This window comes from Barbus barbus, assembly GCF_936440315.1.
Source record: "Barbus barbus genome assembly, chromosome: 24".
Classification (NCBI taxonomy): Eukaryota; Metazoa; Chordata; class Actinopteri; order Cypriniformes; family Cyprinidae; genus Barbus; species Barbus barbus.
In genome coordinates, this window is record NC_136752.1 from 2032501 (window position 1) to 2055625 (window position 23125).

At 39.4% G+C, this 23125-nt stretch overlaps 2 protein-coding genes across 2 annotated transcripts in view; one reads left to right on the forward strand and one right to left on the reverse strand.

Moving 5' to 3' along the window:
* LOC306844120 (rho GTPase-activating protein 18-like) overlaps positions 1–14404 on the forward strand; it is a 38896-nt gene extending 24492 nt beyond the window's left edge. Inside the window, exons 6-15 of the mRNA XM_079376041.1 lie at positions 2070–2235; positions 2499–2590; positions 3781–3858; positions 3934–4093; positions 5459–5541; positions 9228–9434; positions 11534–11680; positions 12847–12965; positions 13159–13214; positions 14051–14404. Coding sequence (XP_079232167.1) covers positions 2070–2235; positions 2499–2590; positions 3781–3858; positions 3934–4093; positions 5459–5541; positions 9228–9434; positions 11534–11680; positions 12847–12965; positions 13159–13214; positions 14051–14142 — 1200 coding nt within the window. The 3' untranslated portion in view covers positions 14143–14404. The remainder of the gene's footprint in view (positions 1–2069; positions 2236–2498; positions 2591–3780; positions 3859–3933; positions 4094–5458; positions 5542–9227; positions 9435–11533; positions 11681–12846; positions 12966–13158; positions 13215–14050) is intronic.
* Positions 14405–16723: 2319 nt separating this feature from the next.
* Positions 16724–23089, reverse strand: LOC306844121 (enoyl-[acyl-carrier-protein] reductase, mitochondrial). Its single transcript, XM_079376042.1, has 10 exons — positions 22813–23089; positions 22392–22489; positions 22105–22236; positions 18499–18642; positions 18313–18415; positions 18039–18141; positions 17887–17960; positions 17756–17816; positions 17561–17633; positions 16724–17418 (listed from the first exon to the last, which is right to left on the reverse strand). The coding sequence occupies exons 1-10, from the start codon at positions 22959–22961 to the stop codon at positions 17258–17260; spliced, it is 1098 nt and encodes a 365-aa protein (XP_079232168.1). The 5' UTR covers positions 22962–23089; the 3' UTR covers positions 16724–17257.
* Between the last annotated feature and the right edge of the window lie 36 nt (positions 23090–23125).

Here is a 23125-nt window from a genome sequence, read left to right on the forward strand (position 1 = left end):
AGCTGACCTCTGCTGGACCGTCTGTGGCACTGCATCCTGCTCTAGTTTTCTGTATTCTATACATCCTTTCCCTTTTCAACACCTGTCACACTTTAGTTGGGGACCAGTTCTCACTGTTAACTCTTAACTATGCTTTTGCCTCAATAAACTCGCAATTTGCTGCTTATTAATAGTTAGGAAGGTAGTTGTTAAGTTTAGGTATTGGGTCTGAGTAAAGGATCTGCAGAATAAGATGTTAATATGTGCTTTATAAGAACTAAACTAAACCAATGTTACCCAAAAATCACTATTACTGTTATATTACAATACATTTAGTTCTACAGTCTGAACACAAACACTAGTATTATGTTGAGTTTGTGCCTCATCCTCCAGAGTTGAATGTGAATGGTTCCTTAAATCATGTGTCTTGTTAAAGGGGTCATCGGATGCCCATTTTCCACAAGTTGATATGATTATTTAGGCTCCTAATGAAAAGTCTATAACATAGTTTAGTTAATTTCTCAATGGTAGTGTAAAACAACACCCCTTTTACCGTGTTCACAGCGAGCCATTTCGGTGCATGTCCCTCTAAATGCTAATGAGCTCTGCTCACGATTGTTCGCTCTCATTTTTTTTTCTTGTTCAGCAAAATTTTTTGGCCACCTGAGCAAAAACACTCTTTATACCAGACCTGCACAGCATGCACACAAACAAGTGTGTAACTTTTAACTTTAATGTGCTATGTATATTTGATTTGACCCTTGATGTAACTAAATGATGGACATATTTGGTTAGCTGAGAAAACTTATTTTTTTACAGTATAATACACTGCCCTTTTAAAGGTTTGGGATCAGTAAAGTTTTTTCAAAGACGCTTCTTATGCTCAAACATCCAATATTTTCTTAATGGTTGATGTTTAAGATGTAGCCGACTGCGTTTACTTGGATACTCGTCACGACAGCCGTTGTGACATATATGTTTGCTTATTTGCTCGAGAGGATGTGAAAGTGAATGACATCATGCAAGTGCATTTCAATGGCACAAGTTTCTATTTGGTGTGCTATTTATATGCAAAAGCTGACTTTGGCGTGCATATGAGACACAATGGTTAGGTATAGGGGTGTGGGGAAGGTGCGTATCATAAGCACACCAAATAGAAACAGAAATTTGTGCGATTGAAACACACTTTCACGAGACCATGCTGGTGTGCTGTCCGTGCAGTGCCTCTCAGTGCTCTTCATTCAAATGTGTGCGCGCACATTAACGATCGATCACAGTGCGTCATTACCACATTGAGATCGATAAACCAGCGAGAATGATAAACTGTCTTGAGGAAGCAGCACTGGTCTGGTCATTCAGATAGCTGATTATAGTTTGAGCTGAGACTGGGCTGAGATGACAAATAGTGGGGCTGAAGCCCACTTAAAAAGGGTCTAGAAAACCGCCCTTGGCTAATTGTCAGTCTCTTGCATGTATGCTTCTCGTAGTGGATGCATATAAACCGCCTTTTAATTAACAGAGTAGAATAATCGTGGCAGATAGTAAGACATGCAAACGTAAAAGAAAAGCAAACTGGACGCAAGAACAGCTGTAACTTCTTGCCCAACTGGTTAATGAAGGATATAATCAAAGGAAAATTTGGAGTTGGGATAACCTCCAAACCCTAAAGGCGATACCTTTTTAAAAGCTCATTATCGTCAATTGTTTCTAAAATGTTAGAAGCCGATTGCCGGCAACAGCCATTTTAGGATACTTAGTGACTTAGGAGTCCTCTTCAGTGCTCCTAACGTTTCACAGATTTAGGAGCTAGTTTTAGCGCTACAACGCTTTGTGAAATACTCTTAGAGCAAACATTTAGGAGCCCTAAACTTAGGACTGACACACCCACTATTTTTAAGATTTTCTCCTAAATCGGCGAGTTAGGAGCTACTTTTAGCCTTAAGATGTTTTGTGAATACGGGCCCTGAACATCATAGCAGCTCTCAGAATACCTCAGCAGCCACACAGCTAAAACACACAATAAAGCCAACATACAGCATCTTATAAATGTGTCCGTGTATTTCTTTCTCACTCAGTTTCTCGTCTTTCAGGATTTTAAAGTGTCTCAGGATAAGACCGGACAGACGAGAGTAGGCGATCTGTCCGCTGAGGACATGAAGAAGGTTCGCAGGCTTGTTCTGATTGAGATGAGCGCTCTGTTCGACACGTGTGGCATCGAGGTGAAGGCTCATAAAGCTCTCAAGGTCAAAGTGAGAGGTCAGTGCCTCTGATATGTGTTCAGAATCAGAAAATGCTCTCAGACCTTAGAGTTCACTGTATGTTTTTCTTGCACACTGTGCTAAACATTTCACATCCATTTTGTTCATGCTGGAGACACACGCTCATAAAAGCCCCTTATAAAAGCAGCACTTTCATGTCTGATCTGTATTTGGTTTTGATGATGATTAATGTAGTTTTGTGTGAACGTGTGCGCACTGAATCTGAAACTGGTTGTGACTGTATTGTTTTGTCTTGCGTAGAGTCGGGTTTGTTTGGTGTTTCTGTCTCTACGCTGCTGGAACAAGACCAGCGGAGGATGCCGGGAACCAAAGTGCCTCTTATCCTGCAGCATGTAAGAGAGCGGACACTTACTGTAACCAAGCAAAACATGACCAGGGGCATTAACTCAGAAACTACTACACATCTACCTGACATCCTTTGAGAGTGAAAGCATATATATTCCCCAGTAGTAACGACTCCATTATATTGAGTTCAGTGCAAGGAGTCTGATAGTACAACTGTCCAGACCTGAATGTCAGAGACTTTGTCATCGATGGGATAGAAAACCCCTCACATTTTGGTTTTTGCTAAAAGTGATAAAATACTCTTAACAAACACCAAAACATCTTTATAGTAACCTCATAGCAACACCCTGACAGCCAAGCACGACCTCCTTCATTACAAGAGATCTGACTGTAATGCGTAGTGTTCTCAGTAAAGCAGGATCCTTTCTGTGTTTTGTAATAGAAAATACTGGGCTATACTTTATTTGGGTCTTTGTTACAGTGTGATTACACATTTAAGTACTGAGTAATATTTATTAACTACATGTAATTACATTACTATATGGTTAGGATGTTAGGATGAGGGTTTGGCTTAGGTTGCGTGTAATTATGCATAATTTATTGTTATTACTACTATAGTAAGTACATGTAACAAGGACACCATAAAGTGTTATCAAATGCTTTTTAGGGTCAGTACATTTTTTTTAAATAAATGAATGTTTATTCAATAAGGATGCATTAAATTGATCAAAAGTGACAGTAAATACATTTTTAATGTTGCAAAATATTTCTCTTTAAAATACATGCTGTTCTTTTGAACTTTCAATTAATCAAAGAATCCTGAGAAATCAAATGTATTACAGTTTCCACAAACAATATTGAGCAGCACAACTGTGTTCAACATTGATAATAATCAGAAATGTTTCTTGAGCAGTAAATCAGTATATTAGAATGATTTCTGAAGATCATGTGACACTGAAGACTGCAGTAATGATGCTGAAAATACAGCTGCAGATCACAGAAATTGCAAAACATTACAATATATTTGCATAGAACACAGCTGTTTTAAATTGTAATAATATTTCACTGTTTTTACTGTATTTTTGATCAAATAAATGCAGCTTTGGTGAGCATAAAAAAAATCATACCAACAACAAATTTTTGAGTAGTAATATACACTTTATATGTGATCTGCTAATTTAAACTAGGACTGAAAAGCTCCAAAACACAAAGTAAGCTATTAAACGTTTGTTTCCAGTTGATCTCTCATATAGAGGAGCAGGGTTTAGACACAGAGGGTGTGCTGCGGATCCCTGGAGCCGCTACTAGAGTGAAGGTGAGACCGATTCTAGCATACACGATTAGCATCATCACATCAGGACGTTACTGTAATGTGTTTGTTGTTTCCCAGGCCGTCTGTCATGAGCTGGAACACAAGTTTTATGAAGGCATGTTCCCGTGGGAGAGCCTCAAACAGCACGACGCGGCCAGTCTCCTGAAGCTGTTCATCAGGGAGCTGCCCTATCCTCTGCTGACCGTCGAGTACTTCAACGCCTTCATCTCCGTGCTGAGTGAGTCCCGCTCTGTACAGTGAAGCTGAAAGCAGGGATGCACGATGCAATTGTCATGCACATCTTGTCAGTGAAGCACGGTTCTGTGATCAGTAGTAAATCTCCATCCGAAGGCCAGAGAAATACAGAAGAAACCCAGGAAATCTCTATAGCGGTAGCTGAATAAACGGAAGATTTAACTGCTTTCACTGATTCAGCATGAGTAATAAACACAGGACTACACAGTGATGGGGAAAACAAACCTTTTCGAAGCACTCGAAACACCACACGCTAGATTAAAGACCCAAAAATGTGTAATTGCAACAAAAACTAAAACTAAAACATGCCTAAAAACAGCTTTTAAAAACGTTTTTATTGAACGTATAATACATTACATGCAATAAAAATAATAAAATACCATTAAGTATGAAGTGTCTGTATAATACGTGGTTTTAAAAATATTTTATATTAATTTGCAGGGCTTGTTTTGTTCGTTTTATGGAGAGCTTGTATATAGAGGCTAGTAAGAGACAACTTCTCATCCTTTTAATTACACAAATGTATTGTTAAAAATGTCTACAAATTGATCCGATCAGGTAAAAACCATGGACGCTGGTTTAATGGTGTGCCGCTGGGGGCCGATCTCAATGAGCGCGCTTGATTCACGGGTTCACAGAGATCATTGCCCCCAGCGGCAAACCATTTAAATTTCTAAATGTTTTGAAACAGTTATGACGTAACGGAGCCTTGTTTACTGAAATTACGCGACTTGGGCAGTTTGATACGCGCTCTGAACCACTGTTTCGAAACAAATGATTTGCAGAAGTTGCGTAGCACCATCACTAGGACTACACAGTATATGATTTATCTGAGTTCTTATTATCATTTTCATTATAATAAAGTATATAATAATGCAATGCTAATTGATATGGCTTGGAATAATACTCTGTTGCATGCCTTATTCTGTGTAAGAAGCCACATCATCTCACAGAAGGATTTATTTCAAACACTCGACTGACGTTATGAAGTAAAAACGTTATTAAATGTGATATTTTCACATGCTTTCAGATGGAGCAGCATTTACTACACAGAGCCGTAGTTCACTGAGAACTACGCATACAGCTTTAATTATCACGAACGATTTCTTCGATTTCATAATCATCTGCGAAGGTTTTCCTTTTTTTTGGCGTAACTTGTCAGTGAAGCTCTGTGTAGTAAATGCTGCTCCATCTGAAAGCATGCGATGGAGATTTACTACTAATCACAGAACCGGCTGACAAGATGTGCATGACAGTCGCATTCAATTAATCAAATGAATGAATCACGTTGTCTGTGTTTCTGATGCTGTGTGTCAGTGATTGTTGTGATTGTGTTGGTTCTGATCAGAGCTGCCCACTAACAAACAGCAGCTGCAGGCTCTCAATCTGCTGGTGCTCCTGCTGCCCGAACCCAACAGAGACACTCTCAAGGTACGACTTCACACATTCACTTCACTTTTCCTCAATGTGTGCTTCACTCAGCATTGACATCTGGTATCAGTCAACTAACTTTCCCTTAAAACTCATCTGTGATCATCAAAGTGACATTTAAAAAAATGTTCCCCGTTAAAATAATTGATTTATGCCTTAAAAGGTCTTGAATGTAGCTCTACACCCTAACCTCATTCATATACACAGACTCATGAATATGCATATTAGTCCCCGCCTCCACTGTCACTGACCCCTTCCACTTTCACTCAAAGTCCCCCTGTAGTGAAAATCAAGGTTTCTTATTTATTTGTCTATGTGGTGTTTTTAATAGGTTTGTAGACAAACCATGTGCCAGTCCATTAATCAACACCATTGCGGAGTGTTTTCTCCTTAAAACTGTAGTATCCTAAAGGCTGACCCAGAAACACTGTATGAAACAGCCCTCGGTTTGCTACGTCACCAACCAATAACCAATCACGTCAAGGGATCGATTACTATCACTAGCATGCAAAATATACCAAAACCAGCACAAAACCAAACATGAATTAGAGCAAAAAACCCATGAAGCCATGGGATAATCAACAGTTAGCCATGCATTAAAGGATTTTAAATGCTCGACGTGGAGGCAAAGAACCTCTGCGAAGCTCATTTAAAATCCTTTAATGCATGGCTATCTGTTGATTATCCTGCTTATTCTGTGGTCATTTGCCAAGTTATAGACAAGTTAAAACTAGTATTGCTCATTTGTAAAAATCTGTTATTTTCGTCATTTGCGGCTCGTTAGCGTTAGCATTCTGCCCGCTTCAAATCATACACAGAGATGAAATAGTGGGGTAAGACCACATTTATTTGAATGAATTATAGCATGTATTTCAATTAATTATCGATCGAGAGAGAGAGAGAGAGAGAGATGACAGTTGTGTGCACCTGCTTGCTACGTCTGCGCATCTCTCTCTACAAACAATTACTTCAAAAACAGCAATTTTACCATAGTTGCTGGGGAATGTAATGTAGCGATCTTGTATCTAGGCTATTTTATTAATAAAAATCACGGGGAAGCATTGACAACAAGTTTATGTGTGTGTGCAGCGCAATATGCGACTCTCTCTCTCTCTGTGTGTGTGTGTGTGTGTGTGTGTGTGCGAGTGATGCGTATTGGTTAGTGTGTGCATCAATTAAAGCAACGCATTAATATGGAACGGTGATTAAACTGACTTGGAACTACCTGTGCATTAAATGGTTTTACTGCATACCTGCCAGCCAATCAGAATCCAGTATTCAGACAAACCACGGAATAGTGTGAATTTAGAACCGCTAACTTGCATTGTAACCCGCGGCAACAGTGTACAAGTAGCCCGGAGTCAGTCCCAGCTCTCCGGCGTCTGCACTTCACAAGCATTGCTCGCAGACACGAATTGGAATCACAAATGGCTGCATTCAGTCTTAAAGGATTAGTTTACTTTTAAAAAAACTTTTGCTGATAATTTACTCACCCCCATGTCATCCAAGATGTCCATGTCTTTCTTTCTTCAGTCGAAAAGAAATTAAGGTTTTTGATGAAAACATTTCTCCATATAATGAACTTCAATGGGACCCAAACGGTTCAAGGTCCAAATGACAGTTTCAGTGCAGCTTCAAAGGGCTTTAAACGATACCAGACGATGAATAAGGGTCTTATCTAGCGAAACGATCGGTCATTTAAAAAATAAATAAAAAAGTTTAAGTTTTATAAGCACAAATGCTCTCCTTGCTCTGTTCTGTGATGCGCGTTCGTGACGTCACGTAATACGCAATGACGTGGAAAAGGTCACGGTTGAGGTAGGTGGAAGTACCGAGTCAGTAGGCTTTTTAATATTAAAACACCCAGGATACGCACACGAAATGGGCATTTTAAACGATAAACTGACACAAAGACATTTGAATATGTGCATATGGTCCTCCTTCCGCACATTTGTAAACACTGACTCGGTACTTCCGCCTAAGTCAACCGCGACCTTTTCCACGTAATTGCGTATTACGTGACGTCACAAACGCGCATCACAGAACAGAGCAAGGCGAGCATTTGTGCTTATAAAACTTAAACTTTTTTATTTATTTTTGAAATGACCGATCGTTTCGCTAGATAAGACCCTTATTCATCGTCTGGTATCGTTTAAAGCCCTTTGAAGCTGCACTGAAACGGTCATTTGGACCTTGAACCGTTTGGGTCCCATTGAAGTTCATTATATGGAGAAATGTTTTCATCAAAAACCTTAATTTCTTTTCGACTGAAGAAAGAAAGACATGGACATCTTGGATGACATGGGGGTGAGTAAATTATCAGCAAAAGTTTTTTTTAAAAGTGAACTAATCCTTTAACGGCATTTTGAGGACACAACATCGTCAAGTAAGTAACTTTAACGAATGTTACAGTATTCACTGTAGTTGTCCGCTAGTAAAAAACAGTTTTATCAGTCATTATCCGTGTATGCCATTGTTTCTCGTTTACTACAGTTCTGTGGATCAGGAGGTGCTGGCTGGTAAATGAGGCAAGGGTGTAGAGTTACATTCAAACTATTTTAAGCCATGAGAAAATTATTTTCACAAGAAAAAACATTTAAAAATGTAATTTTGATGATCAAAGATGAGTTTTAATGGATAAAATATTTGACAACAGGGGGACTTTAAGTGAAGCAGTAAATGCTACAGTATAGCTATATTGGATCCATTCAGATATACATGATAAAACTTATTCTGAAGAAGAAAAGGAAGAGTGTTTATTTTTAATTTTTTTCCCTTTTTATGTTTACTATTGAAATGTTGTTGTATGCATTTGTCAATTTTATTTAATTTCTGTATTTTCTTAAATGTGTGTGTATAGAGTATTTACAGAGTGTTAACTTTTAGTTTTAGTTACTTTTTCTTATTTGTAAGTCACTTTGGATAAAAGCATCTGCTAAATGACTAAAGTAAAGTAAAGAGTGAATTATACAGCCTGAAATGGACAGGATTGGTTGCATGTTTGTGTCAGTAGAAAACGGGCCGTTTCAATCTGTTATTGAGATTGCCTTGAGTACACTGCTGTGTGCCATATTTGTTGTCTGCGGTTATATCGTAATTGTTATTTTAACAATATGTGAGCTGATATTGAGTATGTCACTTAATGTGCAAAAAACAAACATGCATGCAAGCGGTCTAAAAGCATTCAGTGCGTGATGAAGACTATTAGAATGCAGTTAGAAAGACTCTATTATTTAGTTATGAAAGCAAAAATATCCCTGTATGGGTTTTTGTTTATTTATAAGATATGATATACAGTAGTTAGGTAATACCACACAAGCATCAGTGCCGTTTTCCTGAATGTCAGCATGTGAGCTCGACCGCAAATGTGATATTGATTTTATACAACCTTTCAACAAAAAGACAGTTGTGGTTTTAGTGTCGTAATTATTTATTTATTCATGGCAGGCCTAAACATACTAGCACAAACACACTAAGCTAAATATTGTTTAATTATCATTATCTGAAAAATCTCAATAAATATTGGGATATATTTTTTTGTCAATATTGCAGACTCCTACTCAGTGTTGACTGATGAATTTGCACATGGTTTGTCTTTAATAAGCATATTAAAAGCACAGCTCCAGAGGACTGAAGCAGATCCAGCTGGATTGTTTTGAGTTGAGCAGCGTTTCTGTGTCTCTCAGGCTCTGATGGAGTTCTTCCAAAGAGTGATCGACCATAAGGACAGGAATAAGATGACGCTGAACAATGTTGCAGTGGTGATGGCGCCCAACATCTTCATGTGTAAGGGCTTCCGCAGTAAGATCAGTGAACAGCAGGAGTTCGCTATGGCCACGGGCACGGCTAACATCGTCAGGCTGCTCATCCGCTACCAGAACCTCCTCTGGACGGTACGACTATATCACATATTACAGTCAACTTGAGACTGAAGGATGCTGTTCAGAGAGGTTTTGTCTCTGAGACTCTCTCTGTTCTTAAAGGTTTTGTTGTAACTAGGGATGTAATGATTCACTTAACTCACAATTCATGATACTGATTTCACGATACAACTTTCTCATGATTTAAAAAAAAAAGATATTTAACACAAAATAGAAACGAAAAAGGTGTCCTTTTATTATTTCTCAGACAAAATGCTAAACATTTCTTTGTGAAATTGAAATATGTCTAATAACAAAGCTAAATTGTATTTCTAAAACAAACCCCAAATCAAATGAAAGGAATCTCAATATAAACAAACTAAGGGCCCTATTTTAATGATCTACGCGCATGGTCTAAAGTGCAAGGCGCAGGTGCACTCAGGGCATGTCCGAATCCACTTTTGCTAGTGTAACGACGGGAAAAATGGCCGGCGCTCCCAGCGCATGGTCTAAAAGGGTTGTCCCTATTCTCTTAAAGAGTAATGGGTGTGTTTTGGGCATAACGTGCAATAAAAGTAGTCAAAATAGCAACGTGCCAACGATACGCCTCAGACCAGCACGCCCATGAGCATGCATTTGCTATGTAAACAACCGCAGGATGTGAAAATGATAACTGCGTCGGGCTGAAACTAGCAAAAAGAGCTGCATCACGCTTGGCGCCGCATTGTGCTGGGTGTATGATAGGGCCTTAAGCCTTTGTCTGTGCTCTTTCCATTTAAAATTAGAGGCAACCACTGTATTTTAATCATGATCCTAACAAAGATGCTGCATACATGCAGTATGAGCAATTTTTAATCTAAATTGCATTGTGTCATTTCAAAATTTGAAGCAAAAATAGAATGGTCTGACTTTAGTTTTGTGAAGCTGAATGATATGCAAATTCACTTTCTGCCAGCAGGTGGCGCTTATGGAACAGCAGCAGTGTTGACAATCCATGGTTTTCCTGCAGAATTGGGCTACTTTAACACTTTTGCTGCTGGTTGTTTTTCATGTCCAAGGGTTGAATTCACCCCAATAACATGATATTTAGCTCCTGGAATTCAAATTTTACCAGGGAAGCCCCTCCAAAAAAGTGTGTTTTACCCCGCAGAATGCTATTTTTACCGGTGGACCTCCTCGAAATGTGATTGGGCTAGGTTTTGAGTAGCAATTGGGTGGGTTTTGTTGTGAACACCTGGCAACCCTGAACAGCAACCATACAGCGCTTCCTTGGTTGCCGCTGTAAACAAAGCAGCGCTGCGGTTTTGAACACTACTTTAATATGCATTTACAGAGGCAAGATGAAAAGAAAATACCATCTAAACTTTTCTGAAGACATATATTCATATAAACTCCCACCTCAATTGTATCGCGATTCATTTAACATCTCAACTGATTTGAATCATCACATATTTGTTTTGATTTTCAAGCGGCTCGCAGTGCGTCGTTACATCACTAATTATAACTGAATCTCATATCTGAAGATTCACTACAGATAAACAAATAGTTGCAATACTCTGCAGTTTAAAAGTTTGGGATTGGCTGCATTTAATTGAGCAAAAATACAATAAATATTGTGAAATAATTTCATTTAAAATAGCTGTTTTCTCTGTGAATATGTGTTAATCTGTAATTTATTTCTGTGATGCGCAGCTGCATCATTACTCCAGTCTTCAGAGTCACATGATCTTCAGAAATCATTATAATATACTGATTTACTGCTCAACAAACATTATTATTATTATTATCAATGTTGAAAACAGTTGTGCTGCACAATATTTTTTGGAAACTATGCATTTTATTTTTTCAGGATTCACAGATGAATAGAAAGTTCAAAAGAACAGCTTTTATTTGAAATAGAAATCTTTTATAAATGTCTTTACTGTGACTTTTGATCAATTTAATGTGCCCTTGATTAATAAAATCATTCATTTCTTTAATACTTCAATTCATGTTCTGTGAAATCACTACTCTTCTACTGTGATGCTGTAGAAATTATGACCAATAAAATGTTCTGATGCTGGAATACCAAAGACATCTGATGTGAAGCTGGAAGATCGAGATGCTCAAAGGAGTCTTTTCTTGTGTCTCAGATTCCCAAGTTCATCCTGAATCAGGTGCGCAAACATAACATGGAGAACCAGCGGAAGATGAACAGAGACAGAGCGGTTAAAAAACTCCTGAAGAAGATGGCGTACGACCGCGAGAGAGCCTCTAACAAGCAGGAGAGCAACGCTGAGGTGATTACACAAACACAGAGCAGTACACTGAATTGAAGGAATATAATCAGACATCTTTACAGTTGTGTGTCAGTGTTTCCCACCCCGCTGAATGAATCAGAGTTTGAGAATGTGAGCAGCCTCTAGTGGACACACAGTGCTTCATCTGCTGTGAGCAATGCAGTGTGACAGAGCTGAAATATAAGATATGAGGCTCTCAAAGGGTGTTGTTTTTATGCAGATACTTGATTTGATATGTTAACCCTATAAAACTACTGTTTCATATTTGATTTTGATTTTAAAAAGGCCTCTATATGATCAGCATGTTTCACACGTCTGATTGATTTAGAAGTTTGAAGGCATTTTAGTAAATAGTGCAAGCGTCCGGCTTCAGCTGCTGCTTCTCGTGTCAAATCTTGACTGATTTTTCTCAAGTAAACGTCAGAATAACTGCAGTCTCTTCAATCTCATCTTACTGAGACATATTACTGGAGATATAGAGTGACCACTGATATTTATATCATTTGATGTAAATATCTGCTCTACTGTTATAAAGACCTCATTGATTTACATTACAAGCAACAGAATTTCATCATAAATATCAGCATCTGCATAAAAGTTTGGTCTCTGAATAAAACTGAGTTGCTTTTATCTCCATATTCTCACTTTATCAGACTATATGAATCCTAAAGCCTGATGGATTGTAGGAAACATTATACTCATCAGTAAACACACACAAAACTATTTTTAATATTTTGTCATTAGATTTCAATAAAAATGTGATTTTTCTGATTATTATTTCATATGTCAGGCTTTACAGGGTTAATATCAAAGTGAGTGTTGAAGTAGTCTTTAGGGAAGTGGTAGCTGTTTACCTGTGTGTCCCAGGACAGAGGGAGGTTTGCTGTGTGTGTGTGTGTGTGTGTGTGTGTATGTGTGTGTGTGTGTGTGTGTGTTTATGGTGTGTGTGTGTGTGTGTGTGTGTGTTTATGGTGTGTGTGTGTGTGTGTGGTGTGTGTGTGTGTATGGTGTGTGTGTGTGTTTATGGTATTTTTTGGTGTGTGTGTGTGTGTATGGTGTGTGTGTGTGTGTTTATGGTGTGTTTAATGTGTGTGTGTTTATGGTGTGTTTAATGTGTGTGTGTTTATGGTGTGTTTAATGTGTGTGTGTTTAATGTGTGTGTTCAGGCTGAAGAGGGCTTCATTAGGGTGCAGGCTCCTCAGTTCTCGATGGTGTCTATGGCCGTACAGCTGACGGAGGATTTAAAGGCCTCAGATGTTCTGATGCGCTTCCTCAATCAAGAGAGGTGAGCAGACACTAATGATCAATTAGCTTTAATAAGCACATCTTCAGTGAGACCACCAGTTCCTCTCGGGCTCTAATGTACTGTATATACTGTATATCCACAATTAGTCTATTGTTTTAGGAAAAATATGATATTTTGTAGTGGTGCTTGTGAAATGTTGTGCTCGGTGAGATTGGGTTGTGTGTTGTTACAGGTCTCTGTCTGTGAAACGAGAGGATCTGTGTCTCTATGAGATGGGAGGAAACATCAGTGAGTGTCTAATAAGCGTTACATTAATTACAGTCACACAATACACAAGACATTTCATAACACGTAACTAACCGTACAAACCATGTATAGTTAGGATCATAAAATAAATAGATCTTCAACTTTATTTATGTCTCCCAGGGACATAAATATGCCTTTGTTTAGAATATTTGTGATCTATGCAGCTCATGGTAATATTAATACATTTCAGTTTGATTTTATAGGCATTTTTGTGCCATAAACAGTGCTAGAAAATGTGACCACGTGATGATCAATGTAAGGATTTATGAAACATTCTTGAGAATTAAATTCTTCTTTGCTTATGTTTCCTAATTTATAAATAGAGTTAAGAATATTAGGATTGTTGCTAACACTTTAGTTTAGGGACCAATTCTCATTATTAACTAGTTGTTTATTAGCATGCATATTATTAATATATTGGCTGTTTATTAGTACTTTATAAAGCACATATTCTTCATGAGCATATTCTACATCCCTAATCCTACTCAATGCCTAAACTTAACAGCTGACCCCACTAACTATTAATAAGCAGCACATTAGGAGTTTATTGTTGCAAAAGCCATACATAGGACACATTACTCCAGGAAGAGAAATGACTGCAACAGGACGATCCACATTCAGATGACTTTTGAGGTGTTTTTTATTGAGTTGGTCAGCATGCCTTCCTCAAGACCTGCCATACAATCAGACAACATCTTATTAGAATATATCTTAAACTTCTTAAGAAGGTTTTTGAGTCTGGTGCAGAAGCAGCGCTCTAGCACACGCAGTATGTGCTGTTGTCTGATGTGTGTGTGTGTATGTGTGTGTTTGTCTAGAGGAGAGATGTCTGGATGAAGAGACGTACATCAAAGCTCTCCTGGAGCTCAACCCCAGTGCAGAGTGGGTCATTAAATCCGTCCAGCACTGACCGAGCTGCCCACAACAAGACATGCCAATCGCCCCATCATGCCACAAGCCTTACAGTCCACCGCAAACACACCATTGAAGGGAAGGCAGCAGGGTTCCTAACATGAGCCATCTGAATATATTTCACATTCAGCCCGTCATCTGCCACTGCTCAGACTAAACGAGCCGCACACCTCCAACACTAACCTACACAGATACGGTTGTCAGGAGATGCTTGGGTAGCAGTTGTATGAACATCCTTTATAGTAAAAGCCAAAAAAGCTCATAGTGTCTGTGGTCATTTAGTCTGGTCTGTCACATTTTGATCGCTTGAGAAGAATCGGTTGTTTGATAGTACAAAAATCTGACTATTTTACAAGGTTTTTTCGAAAATCTCAGAAAAAATCTCCAGGTCATGTTTTATCCTAGAAGAAAAAAAAAGAATAATCTGTATTTTGCTAGAAAATGTAGCTTGTTTTCAAGACTTTTGCATTGTAAGATTTTCAGCATAAAAGGTATATGCTTAATTATCATGAAAATAATGTTACAGGGCAAATAATGATCAGTCAGTTTTTTTTTTAAATTATATTATCTGTGTAATTTATTTATATATATATATATATATATATATATATATAAACACTTAATTAACTTAATTTTTCTTTGGGGGTAAAATATGACCCAGACATGTTCTTTATAGGTTTTATGAGATGCACCAGCCACAAATCTCATTTATATATAGATCATATATATATATTGCATGAAAATATCGACTCAGACACGTGAAGTACTGAGGTACACCTACATTTCACACGTTTCTTCCTTAAACATTTGATTACATGTGAGTGATCTCTTAGTATTGTAGCAACCTCTGCTTTAAATCAGTCCCATGACTTACAGTAGCTCACACTGCCAATAACCGTTTGCGCTCTATTACTTTAGTCGCTCCCAGGGATCTTGGATATACTTTTTTTCATGTTGGAGAAAATAATGCAAGTCAGATAATATTGTATATCTGTAAAGGATTCATGACTCAAAACAACAGGAATCTAGTTTCTCAGCTGAACACAGACCTCATAAAGTACTTCAATGGAGGGATACACTTGGCACTTAAACTGACCTTGTCTGTTATTTACAATGATGCAGATGTCATTTCAATTAGTAGTTTTGAGCTGTGATTTTTATTTTTTACTGCTACGTCTTATTGTGCTGGAAACTGTGAATATGGCGAAAATGACTGTTGCTGTATGTTTTAATGCTTCTAAAAATAACCACTAAATGTTTTTGTAAATAAATTTGTAATTCCTCATCTCCGTCCACTGGATTGTATTCACTGATCTGATTGTCGGTAATACTGTGCAGTGAAGAGAAGGAGAATCGTTCCAGGTTTTGATCTTTAACCATTTACAGTGTTCCCGAAAGGCCTTTCAAGACTGGTTAACCCATGACAGGTTAGACGCCGTATTGAATTTAACATAGTTGATAAGGAGGCTGTGAAGAATAGACTTACAGTCTTAATAGCATGCAATGTAGAAAGATCCTAGATCATGCAATTTTCACAATTTAAAACTTTCATGGGGTCTACTGATTTTTTGTCGCAAGCTGAACTATTGGTATGATGTTAAACAACAGTACAATCCATTGAGCACACTGTACTTCAGTTCTTCACAGCCTCGTTTTCATTCCTGTCAGAAATGAAAATGGCACTACCCTGACCAAGGTCTAGTAGTTTGGAGTTTGAGGTTCTTCTGAACCTGGAGAGCATGCCCTCATAAGTAGAGGCAGGGTTGGAGTACTTGCTGAGATGCTGAATGTAGTTGGGCTGCCTTGGTTGACACCCCTGCTCAACATCACACAGGAATCAGGGAAAGCGCCTGGCAATTGGAATATGAGTGCGGTGTTCCCATTTTTGAAAAAGGGGACCAAGAGGATGTGTTCCAAGAATTGAGGGATCACATTTTACTTGGGTAAAGCCTATGCCAGAGCGCTGGAAAGCAGAATACGTCCAGTCGTCGCAGGAACAATGCACACTGGACCAAAAACTGTGAACCAACTTTTTACCCTAGCAAGAATCCTTGAAGGGAAATGGGTGATCACTTATCCAGTCTACATGTGTTTTGTGGACTGTAAGAAGGCTTATGACCACAATCCCTCGGGTGTTCTGTGGGGTCCCTACGAGAGTATGGGCCTTATACAACTGTGTCTGCATTCTTGGCAGTAAGTCTAGGTTGTTCTCAGCAGAGCCAATGGGAGGGCACATGAAGTGGGGCAATTATATTTTTAAGGGCGTCCCATCACGTTCTCAGGGCGGGTGTTAAATTGTGTTTTGGGTGCACTGGCCCTGCTGAGGGAGCACAAATCAAATCTAAGGGGGAAATGTCTGTTTTTGCCCCTCATGGAGCCAGGCTTGGTTCTTAAGCCACATCCACACGAAGCCAGGGCTTTCCCTATCCAATCTTTTTTTTCCCTCGTCTCAATAAATATCTGTGTACACGCGAAACTGACACAAGACGATGTCGTATACATGCCAGACCAGTATGTGGCGCTGTAATTCTGCCACAGAGACACAAGTCGTCGTCTTCTCCTTAAACACAAGACAAGTTTGAAAGACGAAGGACAGGCTTTAATAGTGACACCACACTGTAAACACTATTGATATGGAAAATATGTGAATTAATAAACATTAAACCCCACACGCACCCTTTTAAATCAATAAAACCAATGAAATACACTCGGAGTTAGACACATGTGGTGGCTACAGACAGCCATTACACTCAGGCAAACAAGAATAATACAGATTGTTTTGTTACTGCAACCAAATCAGGCCAAAAAACATTGAAATGAAGTTGAAGTGATGTAACTTTAAAATGACATATATGATAAAAAAATGTGCATACTAAATATATTTTTAATAAACTTGATAATTTTTAATAAATGCTTGTGTAATGCAAATTAAACTGTTATTTTAGAGATAGAGGATTGAATTGTGCATGTACAAACTTGATAAGACCACTTACATTTATAGTGTTACAGTTCCTTGTTTTGTGTCATTAATGTGAACAAGCATGTTTAGTTGTAGACATTTGTTCATGATGTCCAACATGGTTCTGCAGAGGATCGGAAGCACATTTTGTTTTCTACATGATCAGAACGTGCTTGCGTCCGTGTGATTGCACAGTGGCTTGTAACGCGTGCGTGTACTGGTGAAATGGTGTCTGGACGCAGTGTGGTGTGGACAGCTGTCCACCTCTCATGAGGTCACACACCGCATCCAACATGGCCTTCAGCTGGGCTTTATCTGCAGAGAGAGAGGTCAAGCACAAGAAAATCAACATACACGAGTGTCATACATGTGTGAAGCAACCATGTGCTTACTGTTTCATCCATTCAACCCTTTATTTGACTTTCAGTAGCTCTCTGTGTTGTGTTTAATGGTTTACCTTCCCTGTGCTCTCTTTTCCACTGTGTTAGCCAGAAGCCCTTCAGAGTCACATTGTGGAATATAAAGGATTTCTACATGACAGGAAATGGAATATGAAATGTTTACACAGTTTGTTTTATAAACTGAAATGTTCAAGGTTTAATACCATTTAAACTGTAGAAAATAAAAATGTACATGAAGACCATAAACTCACAGCAGGGATCTGGAGGGGTCTTTTGGCCATCCCTCCATATGTGACCATTGTGCCTCCATAACTGAAGATACAAGAGGACAGTCGTCTCTCATTGATTGTAATCATAAAACTGCAATATGTGTGACACTTACTCAAGATTAGAGAGCACAAGTCCTCCGCTCAAGCCTCCTACACAGTTCAAGCCCAGTTTAGGTTTGGGAACCTCCTAAGAAAAATGTGTTTTAGGCAATTCTGTAGAAATCACTGAAACGTCATCTTGTTGCAGAAGAGAAAAATTCCCCACCTCGAAGACCTGATGAAGCCCTGTTGACATCACTTCCTCTTCTGTTAGCACATAGTCAGCTCCCAGTGACTGAAGCTCATCGATCAGCTCAGTACAGTTTGGTCTGAGTTCAAGAAACAGTTTGAAAAATCCATTAAATGGGACTTTACACCACATGGGATTATTGCATTTACATTTATTAATTTTGCAGTTGCTTTTATCCATTATTGCAAAGTGCTTGTTCTTCTGTAATGGATTCGCTGGCTGATGCTTTTCCTCTAAATGTCCTCTGTACCTGTCTCTGATGATGTTGATGGTTTTCAGGCCCAGTGCTGCAGCGATCTGAATCACAGCCTGTCCCACTGCACTGTTAGAGGCATTCTGAATCACTGTGCAACCTACAGACACATAGAACATAAACCACTGATAGCCATGGATTTTGATAAAATAGCAATACTAAATCATGTATGAGTTTTCACACCAGGGCTGAGTGTTTGAAAGTCATGGAGCATCCTGTATGCAGTGCAGGGGTTCACGAAGATGGTGGCGGCCCCCAAAATAGAGATGTCTTTAGGAACAGAGATGAGCTCATCCTCTTCACACACAGCACCTGTCCTCCATGTACCTGACACACACACGCAAATGCACAGTCTATAAAATGAAATATATAGTTCTCTTATGAAACTCTAGATGGCGCAGGCAGATAAGTTCAAACTCAATCTGATATAATCTCATGATTAGTCACATGGCACAGTTTATTAATTTTAGTTGCATCATTCAAATACTTGGCTGGTTCTTGCTGTAGCAGTTGCAGTGCGCTTCAGAAACCCTCCACCTTCTCCAGCTCCACCTGTATAGATCTGTATCGGGGTGATTTCATGTATGTTATATATGAGGGTTATTTCATGTACGTTATAGATGCAGCGGCAGTATTTCTTACATGCTCACAGAAGCATGTTGTGGATGTATTGGCAGTAGCAAGTGGCAGATCTATTCCACCAAGACCAAACACATTAACATTGCCATGTATATTAACATGCTAAACTTATAGATATTTGTCATGATAGAGATGATGTAATGATGCAGTGTTGTCTTTACCCAGGAAATTAAGGACACTTTTACTAGAAGAAGAAAAATAAATGTTTTAATTATGTTTGATAACCCCGCTCCCATCTATTTTGCCACATTGAAATGAAAATGTCTCTGTTGATATGCTGTTTACTAAAGTGTAGTTTGATGATGAAAAGATATGAACATAAACAGCTTCCAAATGGCAAATCTTTCTCCTTAAGGACTGTGATTCCTTCATCCTGAACACGCCCTACATTAACGTGAATTTACCTTCCCAGCTACTGGTTTGCTCTGCAACTGTTGCTATCCAGCATGACGCAAAACAAGATACTGTACTCATTCACCCCTTCCATATTCCATCTAAGCAAACTAAGAGCAGTTACAAAAAAGGAGACACATTTCTAGTTAAAAGAGCAAATCATTTGTGACAGTGCGTCTTTATAAAGATCCGCTCCGCTTGTCAGAGACCCATCCAGCCATGTGAATCATGGCATGCATGGCGAGTAAACTGCTTAGAACTGCTTGTGTATTTGACTCTGGGAGATTTTCATTCAGATGTGCAGAACTGCCATATTCTTATTTGAACAGACAAAGGGTGGCATTAACATGCATTAGTCATCACGGGGGTGTCGGATCATGATGGAGGTAGTGCAGTGCGTGCTCTTTTGAACCCATCAACACCTCCTCACCTTGTAAGATGGTTGAATTGCAGCTCAGACCTCCTATCATTGCCAAGGCCTGATACCAGGAGATTGGATCCTCAGACAGTGTTTGAGGATATGGAATATTTTCACCAAAGTGAACATGGACCTGTTTGGCTCCACAGAGACCACATTGTAGTCTTTGTGAGAGTCTTAACATGCTGTGTCCGGTGCAAGCATTATGTATTGTTGTGGACAATCCCACCAGTTCAGACTCTTGGAGCAGATCTTTGTCTGTTTATAGGGCCACACTAGGGGAATTATAGATGCAATTTCCCTGAATTATATCTCACAAGGTCAGCAATGCCCAGTTGGGGTAAAGCCCACTTCATGGGAGGCATGGTGTCCTCCTGGGCATGGTCAAATGCTGTGTCCATTTATTTAGGACATATGGATATGTACTCACCTAATACTTTTATAACGTCCTCTCAGGTTTCCCAAGTGCCTTTTGTTCAAGAGAGTTAAGCCTGTGTCGGCACTGGCCATTGTACTGTCATCTTCCCAACCCCTGTCGTGAAGAGCTTGTGTAGCCTCCCTCCTCGGTTCATACCATGTATACTGACATATTACTGTATACCATGTATGTTTTGGTGTACGCTGACAATGCCATCATGAACATCCCGCTGCTTAGGGTTATTTTCCATACCTTACCCACAGGGGCTGGTTCAAGTTCAATGTCAGTAATGTGGTATGATTTGACACTGTTTTCCATAATATCAGCTATGTACACAATGTTGAGTGAACGTAACTGAAATGTGAACATCTCTGGTCATGTATGTAACCTCACTTCCCTGAGATACATGGAATGATACATTGCGTAGCTTGCCACATTATTGTGCTTGAATTTCAGAACATGCCTATTGCTCTCAGTCAAACAAAAAGATTTGAAGTGAAGTGAGGCCAAGTATGGTGACCCATGCTCGGAATTTGTGCTCTGCATTTAACCCATCCAAGAGCACACACACCCAGAGCAGTGGGCAGCCAAATTGCTGCAGTGCCCTGGGAGCAGTTGGGCGTTTGGTGCCTTGCTCAAGGGTCTCACCTCAGTCGTGGTATTGAGGGTGAAAGAGAGCACTGATTATTCACTCTGCCCACCGACAATTCCTGCCAGACCTGAGACTCAAACCTGCAACCTTTGGGTTAGAAGTCCAACTCTCTAACCATTAGGCCATGACCACCCACATGCTTGGTAATGAAGGCAATGGTATTCAGCAGCCGCTTATATTTATACAAAAATGTCACCCTATTGCATTGGTGTAATTCAATAGGGTGATTGATCAAGAGAAAGTTTCCCCCATGGCGCCAGCTTCTGATGCTGTGTCTCGTTCTCTTCAGTATATCTTAGGGAACCGAGGATAAATTCATAAGCAAAGATGTTTCTTCAGTGCTCCAGGCTATAGGATGAAATGTCCTGTTGGTCTGTTTTTAATGCATTGCACTTTAGTCTGAATCTTTATTCAGAGTTATCACTTTTTTATTTGCAAACTTTTATAAGAATTTGAATGAATGATGCATTTATCTAGCGCTTTTTTATTATTATTGTGTATTGCCATACACCCAAAGTGCTTTACAATCATGTGGGGGTCTCTCCTCAACCACCACCAGTGTGCAGCATCCACCTGGATGATGCGACGGCAGCCACAGTACAACGGCGTCAGTGCGCTCACCACACACCAGCTACAGGTGGAGAGGAGAGAGTGATAGAGCCAATCAAGTGGATGGGAATTACTAGGAGGCCATGATTGATAAGGGCCAGTGGGGGGAATTTGGCCAGGACACCGGGGTTACACCCCTACTCTTTACGAGAAGTGCCATGGGATTTTTAGTGACCACAGAGAGTCAGGACCTCGGTTTAACGTCTCATCTGAAAGACGGTGCTTTTTACAGTATAGTGTCCCCATCACTATACCGGGGTGTTAGGACCCACACAGACCACAGGGTGAGCACCCCCTGCTGGCCTCACTAACACCTCTTCCAACAGCAACCTAGTTTTCCCAGGAGGTCTCCCATCCAGGTACTGACCAGCTCAACCCTGCTTAGCTTCAGTGGGCAACCAGTCTTGGGCTGCAGGGTGATATGGCTGAGGTAATTTAATATCTTGTTGCTCCTCTGAAATGACTTTCCTTTGGGACTTATGCCACCAATAATTCTTGCTTATCAACCACCTGTCATCAAATTTCAGTCCTTACAATCAAGACCCACCTTATATATTTTTGGATTTCACTGTAATACACACATTTTGGAACAGAATTCCATGTTGACTTTGAGGTTTTGATGTTTTTTTTAAAATCCTGAAACACTGAATATCTCCTTACCAAAGCCGGCATCAATGGGCACGACCCAATCACCTGGTCTGAGAGATGTGACATCACTACCCACCTCTATCACTTCTCCCACCCCCTCATTCCCCCCCACCGCTGGGAGGGGGCACAAGATCTGGTATGAACCTATGGAGACAAGACCAATGATTTGCTACAGTCCATGTTCAGCCTCCATCACTTCAAAGACTTGAATAGAATTTCTATAAAATAACATCAGATTTGACCATCCCTAGATTGAAAGAATGTAAATAGACATGACGCTGTATGAGTGGTGACTTTACCCTGGATCATGTTCATGTCTGCAGGATTGACAGGTGCTGCAAGCATGTGGACCCTCACAGAACGATCACCCACTGGAGGCAGCAGCAGCTGCTCCATCCTGAAGACAAATGAAGACATTTTGATTCAGATTGCTGGATCATGCCAATCAGGGTTTAAAAAATACTGTTTCCTCATTTCATAAATAATCTCAGATGAAATTACCTTGGTATAATCCTAAATAGATTTTTCAGTGAACAATTATTGTTTTGTTTTTCTCAAGAGGCACTCTTGAATATATATGAGTATATATAATGAAAGACTACTGATTAAATATTATATAACTATATTTTAATGAAGACTATATTATAAAGACTACTGATTATAACTTAATCCACTGATATGAATAAATATAAGTATAAAAACACTCTGATATGTCCATACCTCACAGTATCGATGTTATGTGTGTGTTCTCTGTAAACTAAAGCCGAGCAGTGGTGAGTGGCTCGCCACACTGTAGAGCAATTCTGATGATTTCTCAGCAGGTTCATCCCATCACGGACGGCTCTATGCAGCAGACTTCTGATGAGCATGACTTGTTCTCTTCTGCTGTCCTCTGCTTTGAGTTAAAAGGTTGTCGACATTTGTACCCTGCTAAAAAAAAAAAAAAAAACTGTGTACTTCCTTATTTTTCCACTGTTGTAATCCCAGACTCTGTGTGGTGATGAAAGAAACCAGTGTGCTCTTATAGATTTTG